Source organism: Gavialis gangeticus, unplaced genomic scaffold, assembly GCF_001723915.1.
Source record: "Gavialis gangeticus isolate Ggan-Ray unplaced genomic scaffold, GavGan_comp1, whole genome shotgun sequence".
In the NCBI taxonomy this organism is placed as follows: domain Eukaryota; kingdom Metazoa; phylum Chordata; order Crocodylia; family Gavialidae; genus Gavialis; species Gavialis gangeticus.
The window spans coordinates 68,985,747-69,006,025 of record NW_017728994.1 but is presented as its reverse complement, the minus strand read 5'-3'; the positions used below and the strand labels follow the sequence as shown (position 1 = coordinate 69,006,025).

The following is a 20,279-nucleotide window of genomic DNA, read 5'->3' as shown; positions in this document are numbered from 1 at the left end:
GTACATTTTAACCTAGTTAGCAAGGCTTTGTAATCTTAGTGATGCTACTAAAATGAAAGTCTGTATCAAGTATGTGGTGGAGCCATAAACCCACTACAAAATAGAAAATAAATATATACAAACAGACTAATGTCCAAGATCTCTTTATAATTCAACATTTCAAATCTGCAGAAAAAGTTTACAATGATTCTGGAGTTATGGAGTAGTGCTTAAAACCTGGAGATGACCACATTATGTGTCAAAAATAATAGTCCAAAGTGGAGACATTTCTTTACAAACATGATGCTTCCCAAGCCAGCTGGCTTCTAAGGGATTACTACAAAATAAAGCGCAGACTAAAATACAAGACGGTAAAACAGCATTTAGCTTGTGAATTCAGGCCCTTAAAAGCTAAGATGTGCAAGAGCCACAGTTGTTTGGGCAAATCTTACTTCTGGCTCCCATGTGTCCATCCATGCACTAAATGAGGCAGGGATCCTGTGGAGGAAAGCAATAAGTATACACTATCGTAACACATGTGCAAGCGTTTGAATTTTCAGTATTTAATATTTTAGATGTAATTTCTTAAGCACCGTTTGTTTTGATGGAAGATTATATAAGTTTTGTTACATACAATTAACAATGCTTTAACTATATACTTTTAGCAAGACAAATCTCCAAACATCTAGAGCAGAGCTCTTCCCCAAAAAAGTACAAAACTATATTTACTAGCTGGCAGCAGGAGACACTTGTATTCAGCCATTCAAACTTAGCTGTACCTGTACATAATTTCAACAAGAAAGCACATCTCTAGCCCCAAGGCTTTTTCTCAGCCAAATTTACAAGCTAGCTGCATGTGATGGAGGTATTTCAGATTCTCAAATAAAAGTTACAAGAATCATTACTAATGATAAGCCACTGCTTAGTCCCTCACCATAAAACAGGTCTATTAAGCATGAAGAAGTTGCACTGATCAAAGAACTGATAAAAAGTGGACGTCCTGAAAGATGTTAGACCATACCTGAACAATTCCATTAACATGGAAGCACATCACAAGCTCTGGAACATTGCATATTAGATTATCCAACCAATAGTCAATTCCTGTTAGCACATTTATTGGCTTGTTGTTATCCCTGCAACAGAATATTTCCAGCATTAAGAGCAAATTAAGATTTTTTTTATTATTATTATTTTTAAGAATCAGGGCACATTTCCTGAAAATTCTTTTATCACTAATGAAGACAAACATTGTAAGAGATTAGTCATTCATGCTTCAGAAGGTTGATAATAGGAACAACTTTTAAGAAAGTGACTGTTTCTTACTACGACTACACTTCAAGAGTGCTCCAGTGGGAATTATAGTGATATTTTGTTGATATTGGCATGAGTTATTCTTACAGTGATATATGAATGTCCCTGCAAAACTTGTGTATTTCAGCCCATTTTATCATCAAGTTGCGCGTGTATGAAAATAAGGGAGGATATGGCACTAGCTAGAAATCAATCTTAGTACAACTTCCTTTCACAGTTCTGCCAAATCACTTTTCTGCACTGGTAACATCCCAGCTACATGAATCTTGGGCATCTCTTGATCAGTTATGCCAGCAGAGCTCCAACTTTTTGCCCACCCTTCTTTGCATAGGCAGAAGGTGCCAGCAGCAAGAAATATACTACAACATCAAACAGATCATCAGCTACTCATTAATAGTAAACCACAACTATAACATATATTGTGGTATTTGAACACCTCACAGTTATTGAAATGTTTTGCCTTCACAACCTGCGTCCAAAATATTGCTTTATCCTGTCACAAGTAGGTGTAACGTACAGTAAGATTAAAGAGCCCAATTTTCAGAAGGGTGTAATACCAGCAACCCCAACTCAAAGTTAGAAGCTGCAACCAGATGATACCTCTGGATATAAATAAATCAATTAAATAAACAAATTAAATAAATAAAACAAAAACAAGTAAAATAAAACAGGCCCTATTGGGCTTAACCAGTCACACAAGAACCAGAACAAAAAGAAGCCCAGGGCAGAATCAAACACAGAATTAAAGCAATTTGGAATCCCAGGGCAGTGTTATGAGCACAGGGACATCCTTACTCTTTCTAAACATCTTATGACACCATTACCACTTCAATATTGATCAAATGCATTAAGATAATCTTTTAACTGCAGATAAACGAATCAGTTACCCATAAAGATACAGACAACCAAATACAGAAACTAAAGACTAGTTTCACTTGGGACAAATGCTGCGTTAGTTTAAAAATTTTACCTGAGACGCAAGCTTACAGCGGGGTATCTTCCACCTCCAAATATAGGCATATTTGATCCTACTAACATATGAATATCTTCAAAGGTCCATAAGATGTTTCGAACAAAGTCATTTTTAAGACCCTTCATTGGAAAAAAAAAGTATCTATAAATAATCAATCCATTTATTTTTTCTTCCATTACAATCTGCAGTTTATGAGTAAGCAAGATGAAAAAAGTACAAATAAAGGACAGCACAAAAACTATGCTATACATTCACAGTAAATTAAAAGATCAAGATCACAGATGCCACAAAAGCTATTTCTAAAAAGGATCGAATCTTTCTCTCTCTCTCTCTCATCTTCAACTTAGACCAAATTTTAAATGGGTTATTAAACTTGGGGTTATGTGCATCAGCTCAGATTCCACATATAGCATACCTGACTGTTTTCCCCGTCATTGAACAAAGTAGTCAGATTTTGTTCTTTGGGGGCTGAGGCCACATGCCCCACTATATATGAGGGTTCAAGAGGCACACTTCCCTGTGAAAAGCACAAGGATATAAGGAATGATTCTGCTGCCAAGGTAAAATTAGGCCACTTAAAAGTGTATATCTTAAACAGTGGAAGCAAAAGTAGCAAAAACCTTTAGTCCTACTTTCATTTATTTATTGTTTACAGCCAATATAAAGAACTATTTAGGCAGTGATTTAATTAATTACTTCGTTCCTGTAGCTATTGCATCAAACTTTTTGGTATGTAGATTTTTGCCAGCTAGCCCTCGTATGTATGCAAGAAATATTAGTTTAATCTTTCAAAGCACATCATTTAAAAGCAAAAAGAAAGAAAAATAAATCTGGTATCCCTGAGACGGTATCATACTAAAACAACCCTGGAAATTTACAACTTCAGAACAGAGGATTTATTGATCAATGAAGATCATCGATACAGAACATAACATGCATGTTTTTTTGTATCACAAAGCCTAGCCTGCCTGAATACCTGTAAAGGTGGAAGAAAAGTATTATGTCTATGGCCAGTCAGGCCATGAGATGCCCTTCCAATTCAAAGCATGTAAAACTTTAGAAAACCATGCAAAATATAGCTTTCTTGTGAATAAAAGTTGTTGAAACTGAAATGTCTTTTGGGGCTGCTTTTTTGTTGGTAATTGTGGAAGAATAACTTTGATACCTTGATTGTCCCAGTTAGTGGTACTGCCTGCAGACAGCTGACAAATAATTAGCACTTTAATATAAGCATAACATTATTTATTTACTGAAATAATGATTTACTAAAAAATCTCAACCAACGTTTACAGAAGTAGTGAAATTACGGAGCTACTCTATACACAAAAGAGTTACAAGGTCCCACTGACTTCAGGAAACCTATTCCAATACATGATTCACACAAAAGTCCAAGATTGCAGCAACAAGAAAGAAAACCTGTCTCCTGTTTGGCAGAAAGCATGCATGCAACAAATCCATTTCTCCTTTGGTCTCTTAGTAAACAACAAGTACCAGAGTCTGCAGTATTAACAAAATACACGTGATTGACTGCATATAAATTCAGAGGAACCTGCAGAGAGGTAATCAATGTCATTAACTTCCTACTCCTCTCTGAAAATATTTCATCAAAAAGTAGGTATTTGTATATGCTGTTTGAATGATTTTGGAAATTTTTTCCTGGAGCACTAACTTAATCTCTTTTTGTGTAGTCATGGAATCTATTCCTCTTAATAAATTAATGGCTATAAAGGAAATATTTCTAGGTATTCTTGATAAATATATTCTAAACAACTAAATTTTGACACTAGCTATAACTGCCCACAGACATTGATTTGGGGAATATTTAGCACACTTGTTCTTCAACACCGTTATTATAGGACTATAATTTTGCTTCAGGAAGCTGGATGTTTGCATCAGAAATAAGAATGATATGAACTAAGACATGACAAAGTATTCCGAGACATCACGTCCATCCATTCCAGCGCTTGTCAGTTCTGACGAGGATCATCAAGTCTTAGAACATCCTCATAAGAGCACAAAAAAGGACTAAAATAGAAGTTGTCTGGAAGCAACAGAGGAAACAAGTGAAAGAGCTATTTTTGCACTATGACCATTATAAATTGTCAAAATAGAAGTTCTTCTAATATTCTGTTATCACCAAAAGAAATCAAGAAACAGGAAAATTCAGATTTTCACTTTTTAACCTCAGCAAACTTCACCATAGTACTGTAACACAACGTAGAAAAAAATTATTCTGTTCCTCAGCCTTTCCTATACTTTACTTTTATGACCAACCAGGACATTCAGCCCCCCTCTACATGTTCACAAGGCATGACTAACCAGTTAAAAACACACTTCAAGATGTCACCCAGCTACACATTCAACCAATGAATGGTGTGATAGACTAACAATAAGCTACAAAATTATTCCACAACAAAACACTTAATAACTATGTAACTTGTTGTGATCACAACATTAAATTAATTGAAAGTGCAGCCAAGTGCTCCCCTGCAGCTGGGAGTCCCATCAACTGAGGGGCTTTCAGTCACAGGGGTGTACCACCCACTGCGAGGCCTGCAGCTGATAAGGTTTGCAGCAGTGTTCCTAACACTACACTGCTGTGAGCCTCATCAGCTACAGGGCTTTCAGTGAGAACACTGTGCCCTCCCCCACCCCACCATCCCCATCCTCCTGTGAGCCTCGTACAGTGTGGGGCTTGTAGCAGGCGCAGTGCAGAGAATGCTGCGGGGACAGTGGCACCACCTGTGAGCCCTACGGCCCATGAGCCCTGTGGAGTCAGCTGTTCTTCCCGCTGTGAACCCCACAATGATGCTGCCCCCCCCCCACTGAGAGCCCTGCAACCGATGATGGCTGTGGGGCTCACAGCTGATGACAGCTGTGGGGCTTGTAGCCACAAGAGCCGGTACAGGCGGATCCCAGGATCGTGATCCCAGGCTCCCCTGCACCAACTGTAAGGCACAAAGGGATCTAACGCATGATCCCACAATCACACCTCCTGCCATGCATGTATAGCAAAGCAGGAGGCGTGATTATGTTGATCGCTCCTTAGATCCCATTGCACCTTTACCTGCACCTGTAGACCAGTCCTCAAGTTATATTTATACGGGCATTTTGTATTCTGATTTAATATGACCAGTAGCAATAAGTTGAGTCACAGTTATGGCAAGTTAAGACTCTTTACTAGCTTTTAGTCAAATAAGGAATTGTTTCTGATCCCTCATTTAGCAATATGTACTGCTGCTCAAAGAAAACAAAAGAGATTCTTTTAAATGCTAAAGGAACAAATCTCCTTCTATACCTCAGTTCTTGCTTCTTTGAATAAAATATTTCAACTACTACAGTTCAAGAGCTTTCATAAGCATCAAAATTAAATCTCTTTCTATAAAAACATAGGCTTCTTAATTAAAATTTAATCCATGCTAACCTGGTTAGAAGCACCTGGATCTTCAGATATTGAAGAAGGCATTTCAAAAGGGGCGGGCCAAGAAGCCCTTCCTGCTTCACCACTCTCGTCTGGTGCTGGAACTTCTTGATGTTCTTCTGCAGTGGAAGGAACAGGCTGAGCTGCTCCATCACCATTAATGCTGGCACAAAGATATTAGAAGTTAATTCACGAATCAAAATAAAGCCAGATATCAAATATCATTGATATTGTATGTGATTTTACTCTTACAGAGCATAGAAACAAAAAGGCATTTTTTTGTATAATGTTATAAACACTAAGAAGCTTATGAATAGCAAGGGAGGTGTCTAGGATCATGTTAAAATCCTTGCAAATTATTTATTCACTGAGAGAGAAGCCCTGAAACTTATCTTCAGCTAAGCTATAGAAGACACCAAAATTCATCATAGATACTAAAATGTATTAGTGTAATATTCTTAAAACCATATCCTCTCTGGGTTTTCTTTTTTTAGGCAAAAGCAAGAAATAACTAATCTGTTTTTCAATATTTGTTTAAATACAGTGAATCAGGTTAGGACACAACTCAGAACTTATTCAAACAGTATCATGATCAAACTACCTGTAATATAAAAACTTTGAAAGTATAGCCTTATGGTACCAGTGTTCTTTACTTTTCTTCTTTCGTTGCCACTTCTGATCTATTAGTCTTTGGTAGAATTCTTTTAGCCAGGTCCAATCCCCTGTCTAAGCAGGATAAATAAATGTGAAAAACACTTCAGCTAAATCTAGATCATAATAACTAGATCAAATATTTAGTTAAAAATAAACATCCCCCATAAAACAGAACATTTTTTTAAAATAAATATTATCTATTAAAATACATTTAAGTTCTCACACCTGTACCTTCATAGGTAAACTATGAAATCATTTAATCTATAGACACATGCCACGGTAAGAGATTGAGTAAAAGATTTGGGAAATAGGCAAGCAAGTTATTAAAATGAGAAGGTAGAAAGATATAGTGCCTTCGCCTAACCTTTCATTGAAGGTATCTGACCTTTCACTGAATTCGGGGTTTTTTCTCCAATTGCTACAAATGATAGCACACCATGTCCTTAGCAATTCTGACACAGATGCCACACTTTTGCTGACAACACTGTACTTGAAATAAATATACCATGGGGCCAAAAATGTTCAAAAAGAGTAACCTGGGATGATCTCATGAAGAGCTCCTGAATATCTAATTCATCCAGTAAAAGGGTTCGTCCAATACGGTGTACTGCCATGCTCACATGTGACTTGCTATACGGTATCTTCAGGAGTTTTTTAATGTTCTTGGAGGGGGAAAAACAAAAAAAATTACATCCCCCATAACCACACAGAATTAGATGATTCTTCAAACATGATGAACACAAATATACAACCAGCAAAAAGCACCATCACTTTTTGCATAAGACTCTTATAAATCATTGACTTTTAGGCCTTCAGTCAGCTCTCCAACACTGATCATTAGAACTAGCTTTTCAGGAAGGTCTTTTTCTGTGCCTCTTTTCACTGATGGACATGAAGCACATCTTCAATTTTCCTTCTTAAGCTTCTTTTCACTTTTCTGCCCAGCTGTTATGCACCAGGCTGCCCCAGAGGGTTAGACAAACACATACCAGACTGAGTCTATCACCTGCCTAGAAAATGAAGCCACTGCCTGATATGTTCCAATTTTAATACAGAAGATGTGGACCATTAAAAGCAAATGACTTCTAACTTCAAGTAATTCACTGCTTGCCTGCACTCATCTTTCAGTTTGAATGATCATTCCTATATAAGTAGTAAATTGTTAAAAACAACCCCCCCAACCCAAAGTCTGATATCAGCTGTCACCACACAAATTACCACCAGTCAGGTTACTACTACTTTAACTATAGGTTCCTTTCCTTATTATTTCTGGGCAGATCAAGACTCCATTGTACCAGGATGAAAAAAACCCCCAAAAACAAACAAATGAACAAGACCTTCAAACCCCCACCACAAATATACAACAGATAACATATGGCTACAGACATACAGATCAGGAGGCACAAGGGAAATTATTAAAGCAATATTGCTCAGCAAGGTGGGTAGTAGTCTCTGAGCTCGAGCAGGCTAGCAGTTACCAAATTTTTGTAGGGTAAAAGGGGAGCTGGAGAGATTAAGAAGGAATTTGAAGTAGGATAATGATAGCTTTGAGAGTGTTTGCAGGAAATGCCTCCAAAAACACAGGACATGAAAGAATACATGAAGCTGTTTTGCCTGAAAAATTTAACAAATGGATGATGAAGGTTGACATGGAAGTTGATCAAAGGTGGCAACTGACATTTTGTTATGGAACAAAAATAAATAACGAGGGTCATGGGGAGTGGTGGGGGGAGAGAATTCCAGGTTTAAATGCTATTGCATAGTACCACCACTGAAAAAAAATATTATCTACATTCCAATTATGTAATTAAAATATACTAAACCCAAACATTAGATTTTTCAATGTAAGCATAAGTGCAATACATTCCCTAAAGATTCTCCCAGAAATATTGGATTTCTGAAAGCCTTTCAATACATGTTTGCAGACAACTGACATCTTGTGACAGTGTTCCTACAAGAGTAACAGAACAGGGGTGTCATAAGCAATGGATTTGAAAATTTATTATACCCTAATTGTCAAGATAAAAAGCAAGGGGCTTCATCTTCAGTTGATTCTCTCACACAGCCAAATCAACACATATGATTTCCTGCTCCCTTATCCACCTGGTCAAATTACGGCTATAGGGAACATGACGAGGAGTTAAAATACATTTTTAAAGCAAAAATACATGCTTTGAAAAAAAATCATAGGAAATTCTTTGTGCATGTGAAAAAGAACCTTAAAGACAGAATGCCTTAAAAAAACCCCACAAATTTTACTCATAACTGTAAATTATGAATTTAGTCTAGGAGGATACAGATTCTTTGAGGAGTTAGGTTCATAACCCCCCTGGCAAAAGTGTGTGAAATATACTGCGGTTACATATCCTTGGAAACAGCTGCAACGGATCAGAGAGAGATGCTCCAGCTGTTTGCTATGGCTTTAATTTCAAAGAACACTGCTTCTTCAATCAGCTGTGTAGAACTGTGGTTATGCTCTGACTGATTGGAGAAGTAGTGGCTTATTCATTCAGCCATCCACTACAAATTAAACAGGATGCAAACTATTTTTATACAGAAAAAAATGTGGGATCTACTCTAGTAGGCCTGGGATATGCTTCTGTCCACCAGAATACTCTTGATGCTTTATCGAATATTCTCTCAATTCTCTCATTCTCTAAAGCATTCAGCCTATACCACATACCACTTCATGTTCTCTGATGAGCTGTACACAAAATGTTTTAGATAATACAGGGGAGTGTGCATCTTCCTGCAGCAGAGACTCATATATACATCTAATTTACGTGCCACTGCACCTTGGAAGTCTAACAGTATTTCACAAATCCACAATTTTATGATCTACATTACAGGAATTTGCTATATTCACTATGACAAACCACTGCATTCAAGTCCTTCCTGCATAACAAGAGTACACAAAAGAAGATTAAAAAACCCTCCTACTTTATTCAATAGTCAAAAATCCCTTGAAATTATAAACAGATTAGTTTATTTTACCTTAATTTATCTGTTGGCAGATGTTTCATTTCTTCAAGAATGTAAACAAAGATCATTACATTATATAAAAGAAAAGTATTCTACCATAAACAGCTCCCTTAATCTAGATACTATTATGACATTTAGAATTACTGAACTATAGATTATACATACCTCAGAATCAGAAACAACATCCACATCATTCCCAATCGAGTCAATGAAGTCATATGCCATGCCAAAGCTATTTTTAAAAAAGCATTAGAAATTTAAACAACTGCACTTTGACACTGGAAATATAACAGCTTGTTCTGCAAAATACCTAAAAATCTCTTATCAAGGAAAAAAAAAATCTGTTTTTTTTGTTTGTTTTGTTTGTTTTTTTTGTAATGAAAGACTCCAAAGAAACAGTACTAAATATACCGGGATCAGAAAACATCACCAAAATCATTTTGCAGTGCCAAGTGGCTTCTACAGAAGCTTTAAAATACTGTTTAAATCTAGTTGTTAGTATTTACAAGATTCTTTTGGGAGAAGAAAAGACAATCATACAAGGGCACTTAACTTCTATAATAACAGGGAGAGGCAACGAACAGTAAAATACTGGCCTCCGTTAAGCAGCATTTACCATAAGGGAACAACCATTCGTCTTCCAAATTAAATTCTCAAAACTGACTAGATAAATCCAGTTTCTTTACGAAAAGAGAGCTGCTCTCTTGATCTATAATAAAATGCAAGTTTTTATATTCTTTTAAACATCAATTACTTTCCATAAAACTAGCTCAGCAAATAAAAAGCTCCATTTTAATACATTCAGCATCCTTACATGTTTGTCTGACTTTATTTGAAACTTCAAATTTAGTATTACTTCAAATAACTTAGTAGTTAGTAATATACTGAAGTTAGTATTATTTTTGTATCTGAAATACTAAAATAATACACTTTTATAACTTGTTTGACCAGGAGCAGCATTCAAGACAAAACTGGTTCAAGATTTGCACTCAAGGGACACATCTAGACAAGCATGGACATGCAGTATGTGGCACTGCAGACCCAGTACCACACACACGGTACATGTAGACATTCCCCATGCTGCTACCCCCCACACTCCAGCTGCTGGCCAGGCTCCCTGATGCAGAAGCACTGCAGCTGCAGCTCTCAGAGGCCCCCAGGGCCCCAGATAAGGCTGCTGGGGCCAGCACAGTTGCTGGCCCCAGCCTCTCCTACCACACCTGGAACAATTAGGCACATGACAAAGTACACATGCAGGGATGTGCCCTGGGACAAAGCAGTGGCACAAATGTGTGCCGCTGCTTTTTATGTCCCTGGAAATGTACACTTCTGCACTTGAGAATGCGCCCAAGGTGCCCTGCTATTGTTTCCTTTAGCTGCCATACTCCCTTATCCATAAATCAGTCACTCTCAATTTCCAAATTTCCAAGTTGACAGGCAATTTCTGAGTAATGAATGATACACAGGATACAATATTTCCATTCTATTATCTTACATGGTCAAAAACAGAAGTAATAGGCAAATGAGCCTCTTTGATTGCTACCATCTAAATACAGGAGATTAGTCAACATGGAGAGTTTGATGGGTCTTGATCTACTTGACAACATACACATTACAAGAGCTAGCTCTGTAATTGGCATCTTTGTTTATCTTCTGCGGGAAGGAGAGAAGCAGCAGCAGTAACAGAAATAACATAGGATGGGGGAAATCAGTATGGATCTCTCTGGATTACACCCATCACTATGGCATTTTAACCTGGCATGGTGCATAATCAATACCTAATAACTGACCTGGTTTCTTTTATACATAAAAGAACTATTATAGGTAAAAACTGAACTATTTACTCTTCTAAAAAGTTTAAATTCAACAAAAACTTGAGAGGAAAAATCATTTCACCCTTTTCACATTTATTAATAATTTTGCATCCCAAAATATTTCTGCAAACTGTACACTATCAAAGAAATGTCTTTACTGAACATTCAGTTCTAGGTTTTACTCTTAAAAGTTCAGTTGTGGGGGAGTGGGAACAAACAGTCCTACAACTCTAAAATTTACCTTGAAAATGGTTTGCTTTTCTTGTTGTTGCCAAGAATAGTTGTTCCTGCTGGTCCCAGTTTGGCACTTTCACGTAACCAGTTGGCAGGTGGAAGTTTCAAATCAGTCTTCTCCTGAAGACGAGCAAATGCTGCTTGTGGTGGTGCAGAGGAATATTTCACCACAGCACTGCTTTTTACTTCATTACCTCCAAAAAATACTACTGATCCCTAGTTTGAGAACAGAAAACAGAGAGTCCTTAAATTTACAAAATCATTTTAACAAAAACTATTAGGTTCTTCTTAATATCCATTCAATTATGTTTAGTGACTGTATCAAGACGACAATTGGAAGCAGAACATTCTTTCTGACACCTAACATTTAAGATCCAGTCCTACAGACTTACATACCTACTACCCATCCCACACTACAATAAATTCCATGGACTCCAATGGTAATCTTAACACACGCTTAACTCAGTGTACTTTGAGAAGCACTAAAGTCAGCAGAATTCCCTACAGTATATGAAATTAAGCAAACCTTGAAAGACAGCATAAGCTACCAAGCCTTACATTGACGGAAAGGTATTAAATTAAATGATCTCATCAGGAAACACCAGTTAAGACTGAAACCCGCTTCTTTTACTCTATCCCTTATGATTACTTACAATTTCTCAAATACAATAGCGTATACAACTTTCTCCCTCAAAAATTCAAAGATATGTTAGCAGGCAACCACTGATCCTTCTGGATCATGGTGTATGCATGGGAGGTCACCAGGACCTTCAAGGAGTATGGGTTTCCCTCGCTTTATGCTTCATAAACTTTCGGGATGGAAGGGACCCTGGAGGATCATCGAGTCCAGCCGCCTGCCCCATTGGCAGGAAGTCAGCAGGGATCATAGGATCCCAGCAAGATAAGCATCCAAATGTGTCTTGAAGGCGTTCAAAGTGGGTGCTTGAACCGCCTCTGGCAGCAGTCTATTCCAAACCTTGGGGGCTCGGACTGTAAAGAAATTCTTCCTTATGTCCAGCCTGAATCAGTCGCAGCGGAGTTTGTGACCATTTGATCTTGTCATCCCTTGGGGCACTCTGGTGAACAGACATTCCCACAGATCCTAATGAGCACCCGATAAATTTATAGGTGGCCACCAGATCACCCCTGAGCCTGCGCTTTTCTAGGCTGAAGAGTCCCATGGCTCTCAGCCTCCCATCATAAGGTCCGTTTTCCTGACCTCTGATCATGTGCATGGCTCTCTTCTGCACCCTCTCAAGCTTCTCCACATCCTTTTTGAATTGTGGAGCCCAAAACTGGATGCAGTACACTCCAGCTGTGGCTTCACCAAGGCCAAGTACAACAGGAGAATGACGTCCCGGGATTAGCTTGAGAAGCATCTATGGATGCAAGCCAGCGTTTTGCTTGCTTTACTAGCAGCAGTGTCACACTGAAGGCTCATGTTCATCTTGTGGTCAATCATGACCCCCATTTCCCTTTCATCTGTAGTGCTAGCCAGCATAGCACTGCCAAGCCTATAAGCATGCTGCAGGTTTTTCCTCCCAAGGTGGAGGACCTTGCATTTTTCAGTGTTAAACACCATCAGATTCTCATCCACCCATTTCATGAGTCTATCCAGATCTGCCTGGATCACCCTCCTGTCCTCCGGTATGGATGCTTTACCCCAGAGTTTGGTGTCATCGGCAAACTTGGCCAGCCCACTGCTGACACCAGTGTCCATATCATTGATGAAGATGATAAACAGTATAGGCCCCAGGACAGAGCCTTGAGGAACCCTACTAGTGACCGCGCACCAAGACAACTGGCTTCCGTCAACCACCACCCTCTGGGTCCTACCGCGGAGCCAATTCCCCAGCAAGCGGATTGTGGTGAGGTCGAGGCCGCAGTTGGCCAGTTTTGCCAAGAGGTGAACATGGGATACCAGATCAAAGGGTTTTTTTGAGGTCAAGATATATGACATCAATCTCTTCCCCCTTGTCCGGGTGATAGGTCACCTGGTCATAAAAGGAAATGAGATTGGTCAAGCAAAACCTACCCGCAACAAACCCATGCTGGGTATCCCTCAGGATATTGCCTTCAGCTAGTCTGTTAAGGATGGCCTCTTCATTAATCTTTTCCAAGACCTTCCCCAGGATAGAGGTCAGGCTGATGGGCCTGTAGTTTGCCGCATCTACTTTCCTTCCTTTCTTGAAGATAGGTACCACATTAGCCTCCTTCCAATCTTTGGGCACTTCACCAGAGCACCAGGAGTTCTCAAAGATCCGTGCCAGGGGCTGAGTTATGATGCTTGCCAGCTCCTTGAGTACCCTTGGGTATAAACCATCAGGGCTGGCTGACTTGAAGGTATCCAGCCTGTCAAGGTGTTTCTTCATGCTGTACATGTGATTTCACAGCACTTGTGTCTCCCTTATCACTGTCCACTTTGTTTCAGATGAGTTTCACAAACAAGTTGCCAAATCCTGGGTTGACTTCAATACAAATAATGAGCAGATGTCACTTATCGTGTATATACCATGTGACATTACAGGTTTCCCTCGCTTTATGCTGTACATGCGTTCCTGTAAAACAGCGCATAACTCGAATTTGCATAAAGGGAACCCACTTTACAATGTAACAAATAGGGATATGTTCCAAGACCTTGACTGTACTGACCCCCCAGACTCATTTCTACCACTTATACAAGACAATTTTGGTACTCACCAACTGCAGACAGTTCATACAAGCACAGGATGCTACCATAATGGGGATGACAACTACAGAAACTCATGTCACAGACAGCGACCAAAGAGCACAGATCCACACAGGAGACTATATTTTAGTGCGCATCACTCCCACCATGCACCACACCAAGCAGTTGACTGCAGGCTTCCACCACACCGACTGCATAAGAGTGAATTTATCTTGCATGTAACGCATTTTTGGTATAAAAAGGGTCATGGCATAAGAGCGAATTTGCACATACAGAACCTGCATAAAAGGAGGGAATCCTGTATGCCTAGGCAGGTGTATGGAGGACTGGATGCTGCCCAGAGCTTCCATCCCCTCCTTTAAGCCATTGAGACAGAATCCACAGACCACACTGAGTCTGAGCATTCAGTGCCTTGATGGTTGTCATTATATGCGTGTCCGGGAATCAGACCCAGGTCTCCCACATGGTGGGCACGGAATCTGCCAATGGTAAATATACAATAACAATCTTGGAATACAGTGCCCTAATTTTTACATTAAAAAAAATAGTTTACGGAAGTTATTTGCATGACAAATGCAATGCGGAACACTTGCCTGATGTATAAGCGAAAAGCAGATGGCCAACATAAATTAATTCTAATTTTTCTTTAGATACTGTACTTTAGTCTATGTAAGTGTACTCCTACTCCCACAATTAAAAACAAGTTAGACAATTTTATCTATTATGGACTGTACTAAGGTAATGTGCTTACATTCCTAGTTTACATGACAAGGCTTCCAAAGTGTTTTATGCTTATGTTTACCCTGCAAATCACTGTAGTAATTCCATCATGGCTGATATGGGTAACAAGGAGTACCAACATGTTGTAGAATAGCCTAACACCAGAATAAAAAGAAAACGTTAAACAGACCAAGTATGATTTATGGATATTTTATCACTCTTACCAAAAAAACAAAAATACCATAACATTCTGGTGTTCAGCTGTTTGTTTGTTTTTTACCAGGTCAACTGCTCATGGAAACAGCAAAGCAACTTTATCAGGCCACAGTTAGTAAATAACTGACCAAGGACCAAAAGACAAGCCATAAAGAAGATAAATCTATCCTTCTGCAATCTCAAAAATTAATTGATTAGCAAGATCTTGATTAAAGTAAAGATTACCGAATGATTGACAGACTGGGGTCAGACACCTAAAAATAAAGAGCTTTAGCTATAGGGGTGCACCAATAGAGATTTTTTGGGGGGGCCGATACCGATGGACGATTATTAATGAGCCACAAAGGCCGATACTGATGCAATTGCCGATACGCAGCCTGGCATCTTGAAGAGCAGCATCTGGCTAGCTAGTCTGTTGGGGATGGGAATGGGGTGGGGCAGGGAAGGGGTATGGGGGTACAAATCAAGGCCCCTGCAGTGAGGAAATGGGGTTGGGGCTGGCGCTGCCCAGCTAGGACAGAGCAGAGCTAGAGCCATGGGGGAACAGCTCCCTCCCTCACCGCAGGGGCCCGGATCTGCCCACCCCCACCCCTTCCCTCCAACAGACTTACCAGCTGGATGCTGCTTTCCAAGCTGCCTGGCTCGCTGCGTGCATGCTACAGCCGCGCATACACATGCAGCATTTATCTACATTCATCAGCCATATCAGCCAAAAAAGTCAATTGTCAATGATGCCAATTTTCCTTGCACTGGTGCCGATATGCTGTGGACCAATGCATAGGTGTGCTTTTACTTAGCTAAGTTGATCCCTTGACCCCTTTTCCAGGGCCACTAAAATCTGGTTCCATCCAGTTCAAAAAGTTCCAGTGAAACAAAGAAATATATATAAAACTAATCAGAGATCAATTATTAGCATGTCAAATCAACCATCTATAAATACTGTGCCTGGAGCAAGCAACAAACTGGAGCTTTCCCAAAGCTCAGCAGGAAAAAACCAACTGAGCACAATTCCCCAGGAAAACAGAGATGCCCGACCAACAGACCTGTTCTTCCTGAATCCAAGGCTGTGTAAGCATTGCCTTTATTAGTACCAATAAGTCTTTGCTATTGTGTATCCTAATAAAGCTTTCAAGTTGTGACTGGAATGGTCTCATTGATCAACCAATCTTGCTCCTCACCCCAAATCCAATCCAAAGGTAATAGACTCTACCTGCTAACCTGACTGTACCCACAGAGCCAAGATCAGTCAGCCTCCAGACATCTTTGCTCTTACAATGAGAGAGAAACTGAGGATCAGTACAAGATATTCTGAATCAAGAAGGAAGTGAATGACTGAGACATTCTCTTTAATTACACATGGGAAAGTGATTACCGATGTCTTCCCTGCAACTAACGATTCCATAAAGCAGACTCCAGTGGATTCAGTTGAACTCCGTGCTCATCCCAAGACACAAGGCTATCACACAGATGACTACTCTGTTTATTTTAGTGCACTTTTATCAACAACCAATTTAAAAAGCAGTAAGTCACAGCATACCCTAATCTCAGGGGAAATCATCTCTCACAACTCCCGCTAAATGGGACAGTGTTATCTTTCCCTTTTAAAGATGAGAAAATGGAAATGAAGAAGAGTTACACGATAGGGGAGCTCGGTGAGCAACTGTTCACCATGGCACCTAAGGGGCAAACCAGGAGTAATAGCCACAAACTTTGGGAGGACCGATTCAGGCTCAACATTAGGGAAAACTTTTTCACAGTTAGCGTCCAGACTGTGGAATCAGCTCCCTCCAAAGGCGGTGCAATCGCCTACCCTGGAGATCTTCAAGAAGAGAGTGGACAGTCCCCTCGCTGGGGTCAGCTGATCCCCCGCTCTCTTTCCTGCTTGGAGCAGGAGGCTGCACCCCACGATCTTCTGAGGTCCCTTCCTCTGAACCGATGAATTTCCCAAAGTCAGCCTGTCAGAGCCTGAACCCAAGCAGGCCTAGCAAGTGCCCCTGTGCTCACACCAGGGCTGCTCCCACTTCCCCTCACCAACATGCAACGCGACTGCAAGTGCACATCGGCACTTCTCAACTTTTGTCGGTCCCCCTGACAGGCCCGAGGCACCTTCCGGCAATGGCAGCTCTCCCCTTCCCCTTCCCAGCTCCCCCCTTCCCTCGTTTCGTGTCCAGGAAAAAACCCCAGAGCCGCAAAGCAGCGGCAAGAGACCTCGACGGGTCCGCCCCTGCTGGAGCCGGCGGGGCGCGGCACCCCAGGGCTTCCCGCGGGAAGCGCCGCGGTCCGAGGCCGACTCTGCCGCCCCCAGAGCGAGGAGGGGTCCCCGATACCTGCTTGGGCTCCTCGGGGTCTCCCTGGGGCGGGGCGGTCCCCCCCGGGTCGCCGGCCTCCGCCATCCCCTCCTCCTCCTCCTCACCCTGGAGCCCGAGGGGACGCCGCCAGCACCCCGCAGCCGGGAAGGGGAACCGGGTGGCCACGTTCTCGCGAGAGGTCGCGGAGGGTGGCGCTGGAAAATGACGTCAAGGGAACAGCCTTCGCTGGCCAATGGCGGGAGGGCAGGGGCGGGGCGTTCTGCGGTGGGGCGGGGCCAGCAGAGAGCTGCGGGGCGTGGGGGGGAGGGTGCAGTGTCTGCGGGAGCGGAGCAAAGCGCCTGTCCTGCCCGGGGAGGACGCAGGAGGAAACGAACTGGGTGTCAGAGCAGTGAGGCCAAGTCCAGAAGGGGGTGGACGGGTCGGAGAGGAGCTGTGGGTATCACCCGTGCTTCTCCGCTTGGCTGGTTATACCCCCACCCCGACCCTTTTTTCCGGTACGTGTGTCGGGGGCTGGTTTAAGCCCTGCCGGGGGCATTGGGTGTTGGCTGCAGGCAAGGCTGGGTTCTTTGGGCTGTGCCAGGGCGCCTGCTGGGGGCAAAGCTGGAGTGTCCTGACGACAGGATCTTGTTGCTCCACTCAGGCTCAGACCCATCGCTGTGTTTGGGGCTGGGTGACTGGTGCCTCCAGAGTCTGAGGAGGCACCAAATCACTGATGGGGAGGTCCCCCAGGGGCCGATCCCTGAGCCAGTGGCACTTCCAGGGGGTGCACCCCCTGTGTATTGCCAGTGATTTGGGGTCAGACTGGCATGGACTCAGGGGCAGGGGTGGGGGTTACCTTCCTCTGCAGCACCTGGGACCTCTTGAGTGTACATTGACAATATTTTATAGCAGGACATTGGCTGCTGTGGTTCCTCCGCTTGACCTCTGGCAGGTTAGGGTGTTAGGTCTATGTTGTGCCTGGATTGAGGATAGTTTTATGGAGAGTTTAGATCACTGGTTCGCAACCCCCCCCCCTTTTTTTTTACCATAGACCAGCATGGAAGTGGGACGGGGTGCACAGACCTGGCTGCCTCCCTCCCAGGGCTGCCCCACTGCCTAATATGTGACTGCCAGCGGTGGCAGCTGCTCGCTTGGGCGGACAGATGGGAGTCCAAGTGGGGGGGCTTGTGCTAGAACCCAGCAGCCAACCCTGGTACCAAGCTGTGGCCCAGTGGTTGGGAACCTCTGGTTTGTATAGGATGGTTTGGATAGGGATGATCCTGCCTCTGGCAGGGAGTTGGACTAGATGACCTCTGGAGGTCCCCTCCAGACCTACTTCTGCTATGGGTGTGTCTACACATGCATTAGATCCAGGAGCAGTTTACTCACAAGTAAACACTCCTGGGCAGGCATCTACATGTGTAGGGAAGTGGGAACAGATTTGCTGCTAATGGCAGCAAACTGCCCTTGCTTCCTGGGGACCTGCAATGGGCCCCTGCCACCACCAGGAGAAGCTCTAGGCTTCCCTGGGGTGCTAGCCCAGGGGCTGGTAGGGAGCACCAGGCTAGGAGGTGTCTGTCTCCTGGCTGGGGCTGGAACATTGCTCCCTGGCCCTGGGGGGCAGCCTGCTGCCAGGGTGGAGACAATGCCCCCCTGCCCTAGCAGCAGGGAGTTCCCAGCCATGGCTCCCTGCTCAGAGCAGGGGACTTGAAAAGAGTTGCAGGGGAGGGCTAGGTTCCAACCCCTTACCCCAATCTGCTGGTGGGGCAGCTAGCAGCAAGTCTCTGGCTGGGCAGGGATTCCCAGGTATAAGAATCTCCCAGCCCCCCACTCCAATCACAGTGGTGAAGCAGAGGCTGAGAGATAAGTCTCTCTCAGCTCCAGCTCCCTGATGACGATCTTGGAGCATAGATTCATAGATGTAAGGTCGGAAAGGACCTTGTAGATCTTCTATCCAACCCCCTGCCCTGGGAAGGAGAGAAAACTGGGCTCAAATGACCCCAGCCAGGTAGACATTGAGACTCCTCTTAAAGACCCTCAGGATAGGAGCCATCACCACTTCCCTTGGAAGTTGGTTCCAGATCCTAGCCGCCCTGACTGAAGTAGTGCCTTCTAATGTCTAGTCTAAACCTACTCTCTAGCAACTTATGGCCGTTATTCCTTGTTACTCCGGGAGGCGCTCGGGGGAACAAGGTCTCTCTCAAACCCTGCTGGTCCCCCCTGGTAAGTTTGTAGATGGCCACCAGGTCCCTCCTCAGCCTGCTCTTGCGAAGGCTGAACAGGTTCAGGTCCTGTAGCCTCTCCTCATAGGGTCTGCCCTGCTGTCCATGGATCATGCGAGTGGCCTTCCTTTGGACCCTCTCAGTGCTGTCCACATCCCTCCTGAAGTGCGGGGCCCTGAACTGGATGCAGTACTCCAGCTGCGGCCTGACCAGTGTCGCATAGAGGGGGAGGATCACCTTCTTGGCCCTGCTTGTGATGCATCTGTGGATGCAGGACAAGGTACAGTTAGCCCTACTGACTGTGTTCTCGCATTGTCGGTGCATGTTCATCTTGGAGTCAATAATGACTCCAAGATCTCTTTCTGCTGCTGTGCTTTTGAGAAGGGAGTTCCCCAGCCTGTAGGTGTGCTGCTGGTTCCTACTGCCCAAGTGCAGCACCCTGCACTTGTCAGTATTGAATCCCATCCTATTTTCATTTGCCCACCCCTGTAACCTGTCCAGGTCCTGCTGTAATTTGTCCTTCCCTTCTAGCGTGCCCACCTCACCCCAAATCTTGGTGTCATCTGTGAATTTAAACAGGCTGCTCTTCACCCTGTCATTCAAGTTGCTAATAAAGAAATTGAACAGTGCAGGCCCGAGGACCAAGTCCCAGGGGACTCCACTGCCCACTTTCCTCCAGGTCAAAAATGACCTGTCCACCGCCACTTTCTGGGTACGACCCCACAGCCAATTTGCAATCCATCTGACTGTGTAGGCATCAATGCTGCAGTCACCTA

General features: G+C 42.8%; 1 protein-coding gene and 1 long non-coding RNA gene across 3 annotated transcripts in view; one reads left to right on the top strand and one right to left on the bottom strand.

Moving 5' to 3' along the window:
* The window catches only part of EDRF1 (erythroid differentiation regulatory factor 1), a 58,152-nt gene extending 40,679 nt beyond the window's left edge, over positions 1-17,473 (bottom strand). The window contains exons 1-9 of one of the 2 annotated variants that reach the window (XM_019502975.1): positions 17,321-17,473; positions 11,376-11,584; positions 9,486-9,552; positions 6,875-7,000; positions 6,286-6,410; positions 5,688-5,847; positions 2,679-2,780; positions 2,261-2,382; positions 1,001-1,112 (exon numbers count right to left, since the gene is read on the bottom strand). In XM_019502975.1, coding sequence (XP_019358520.1) covers positions 1,001-1,112; positions 2,261-2,382; positions 2,679-2,780; positions 5,688-5,847; positions 6,286-6,410; positions 6,875-7,000; positions 9,486-9,552; positions 11,376-11,584; positions 17,321-17,386 — 1,089 coding nt within the window. In that variant the 5' untranslated portion in view covers positions 17,387-17,473. The remainder of the gene's footprint in view (positions 1-1,000; positions 1,113-2,260; positions 2,383-2,678; positions 2,781-5,687; positions 5,848-6,285; positions 6,411-6,874; positions 7,001-9,485; positions 9,553-11,375; positions 11,585-17,320) is intronic. The other variant, XM_019502976.1, reaches the window with a different exon arrangement.
* Positions 17,474-18,456: 983 nt separating this feature from the next.
* The window catches only part of LOC109287700, a 13,814-nt gene continuing 11,991 nt past the window's right edge, over positions 18,457-20,279 (top strand). The window contains exon 1 of the long non-coding RNA XR_002094944.1: positions 18,457-18,468. This is a non-coding gene — a long non-coding RNA (uncharacterized LOC109287700). The remainder of the gene's footprint in view (positions 18,469-20,279) is intronic.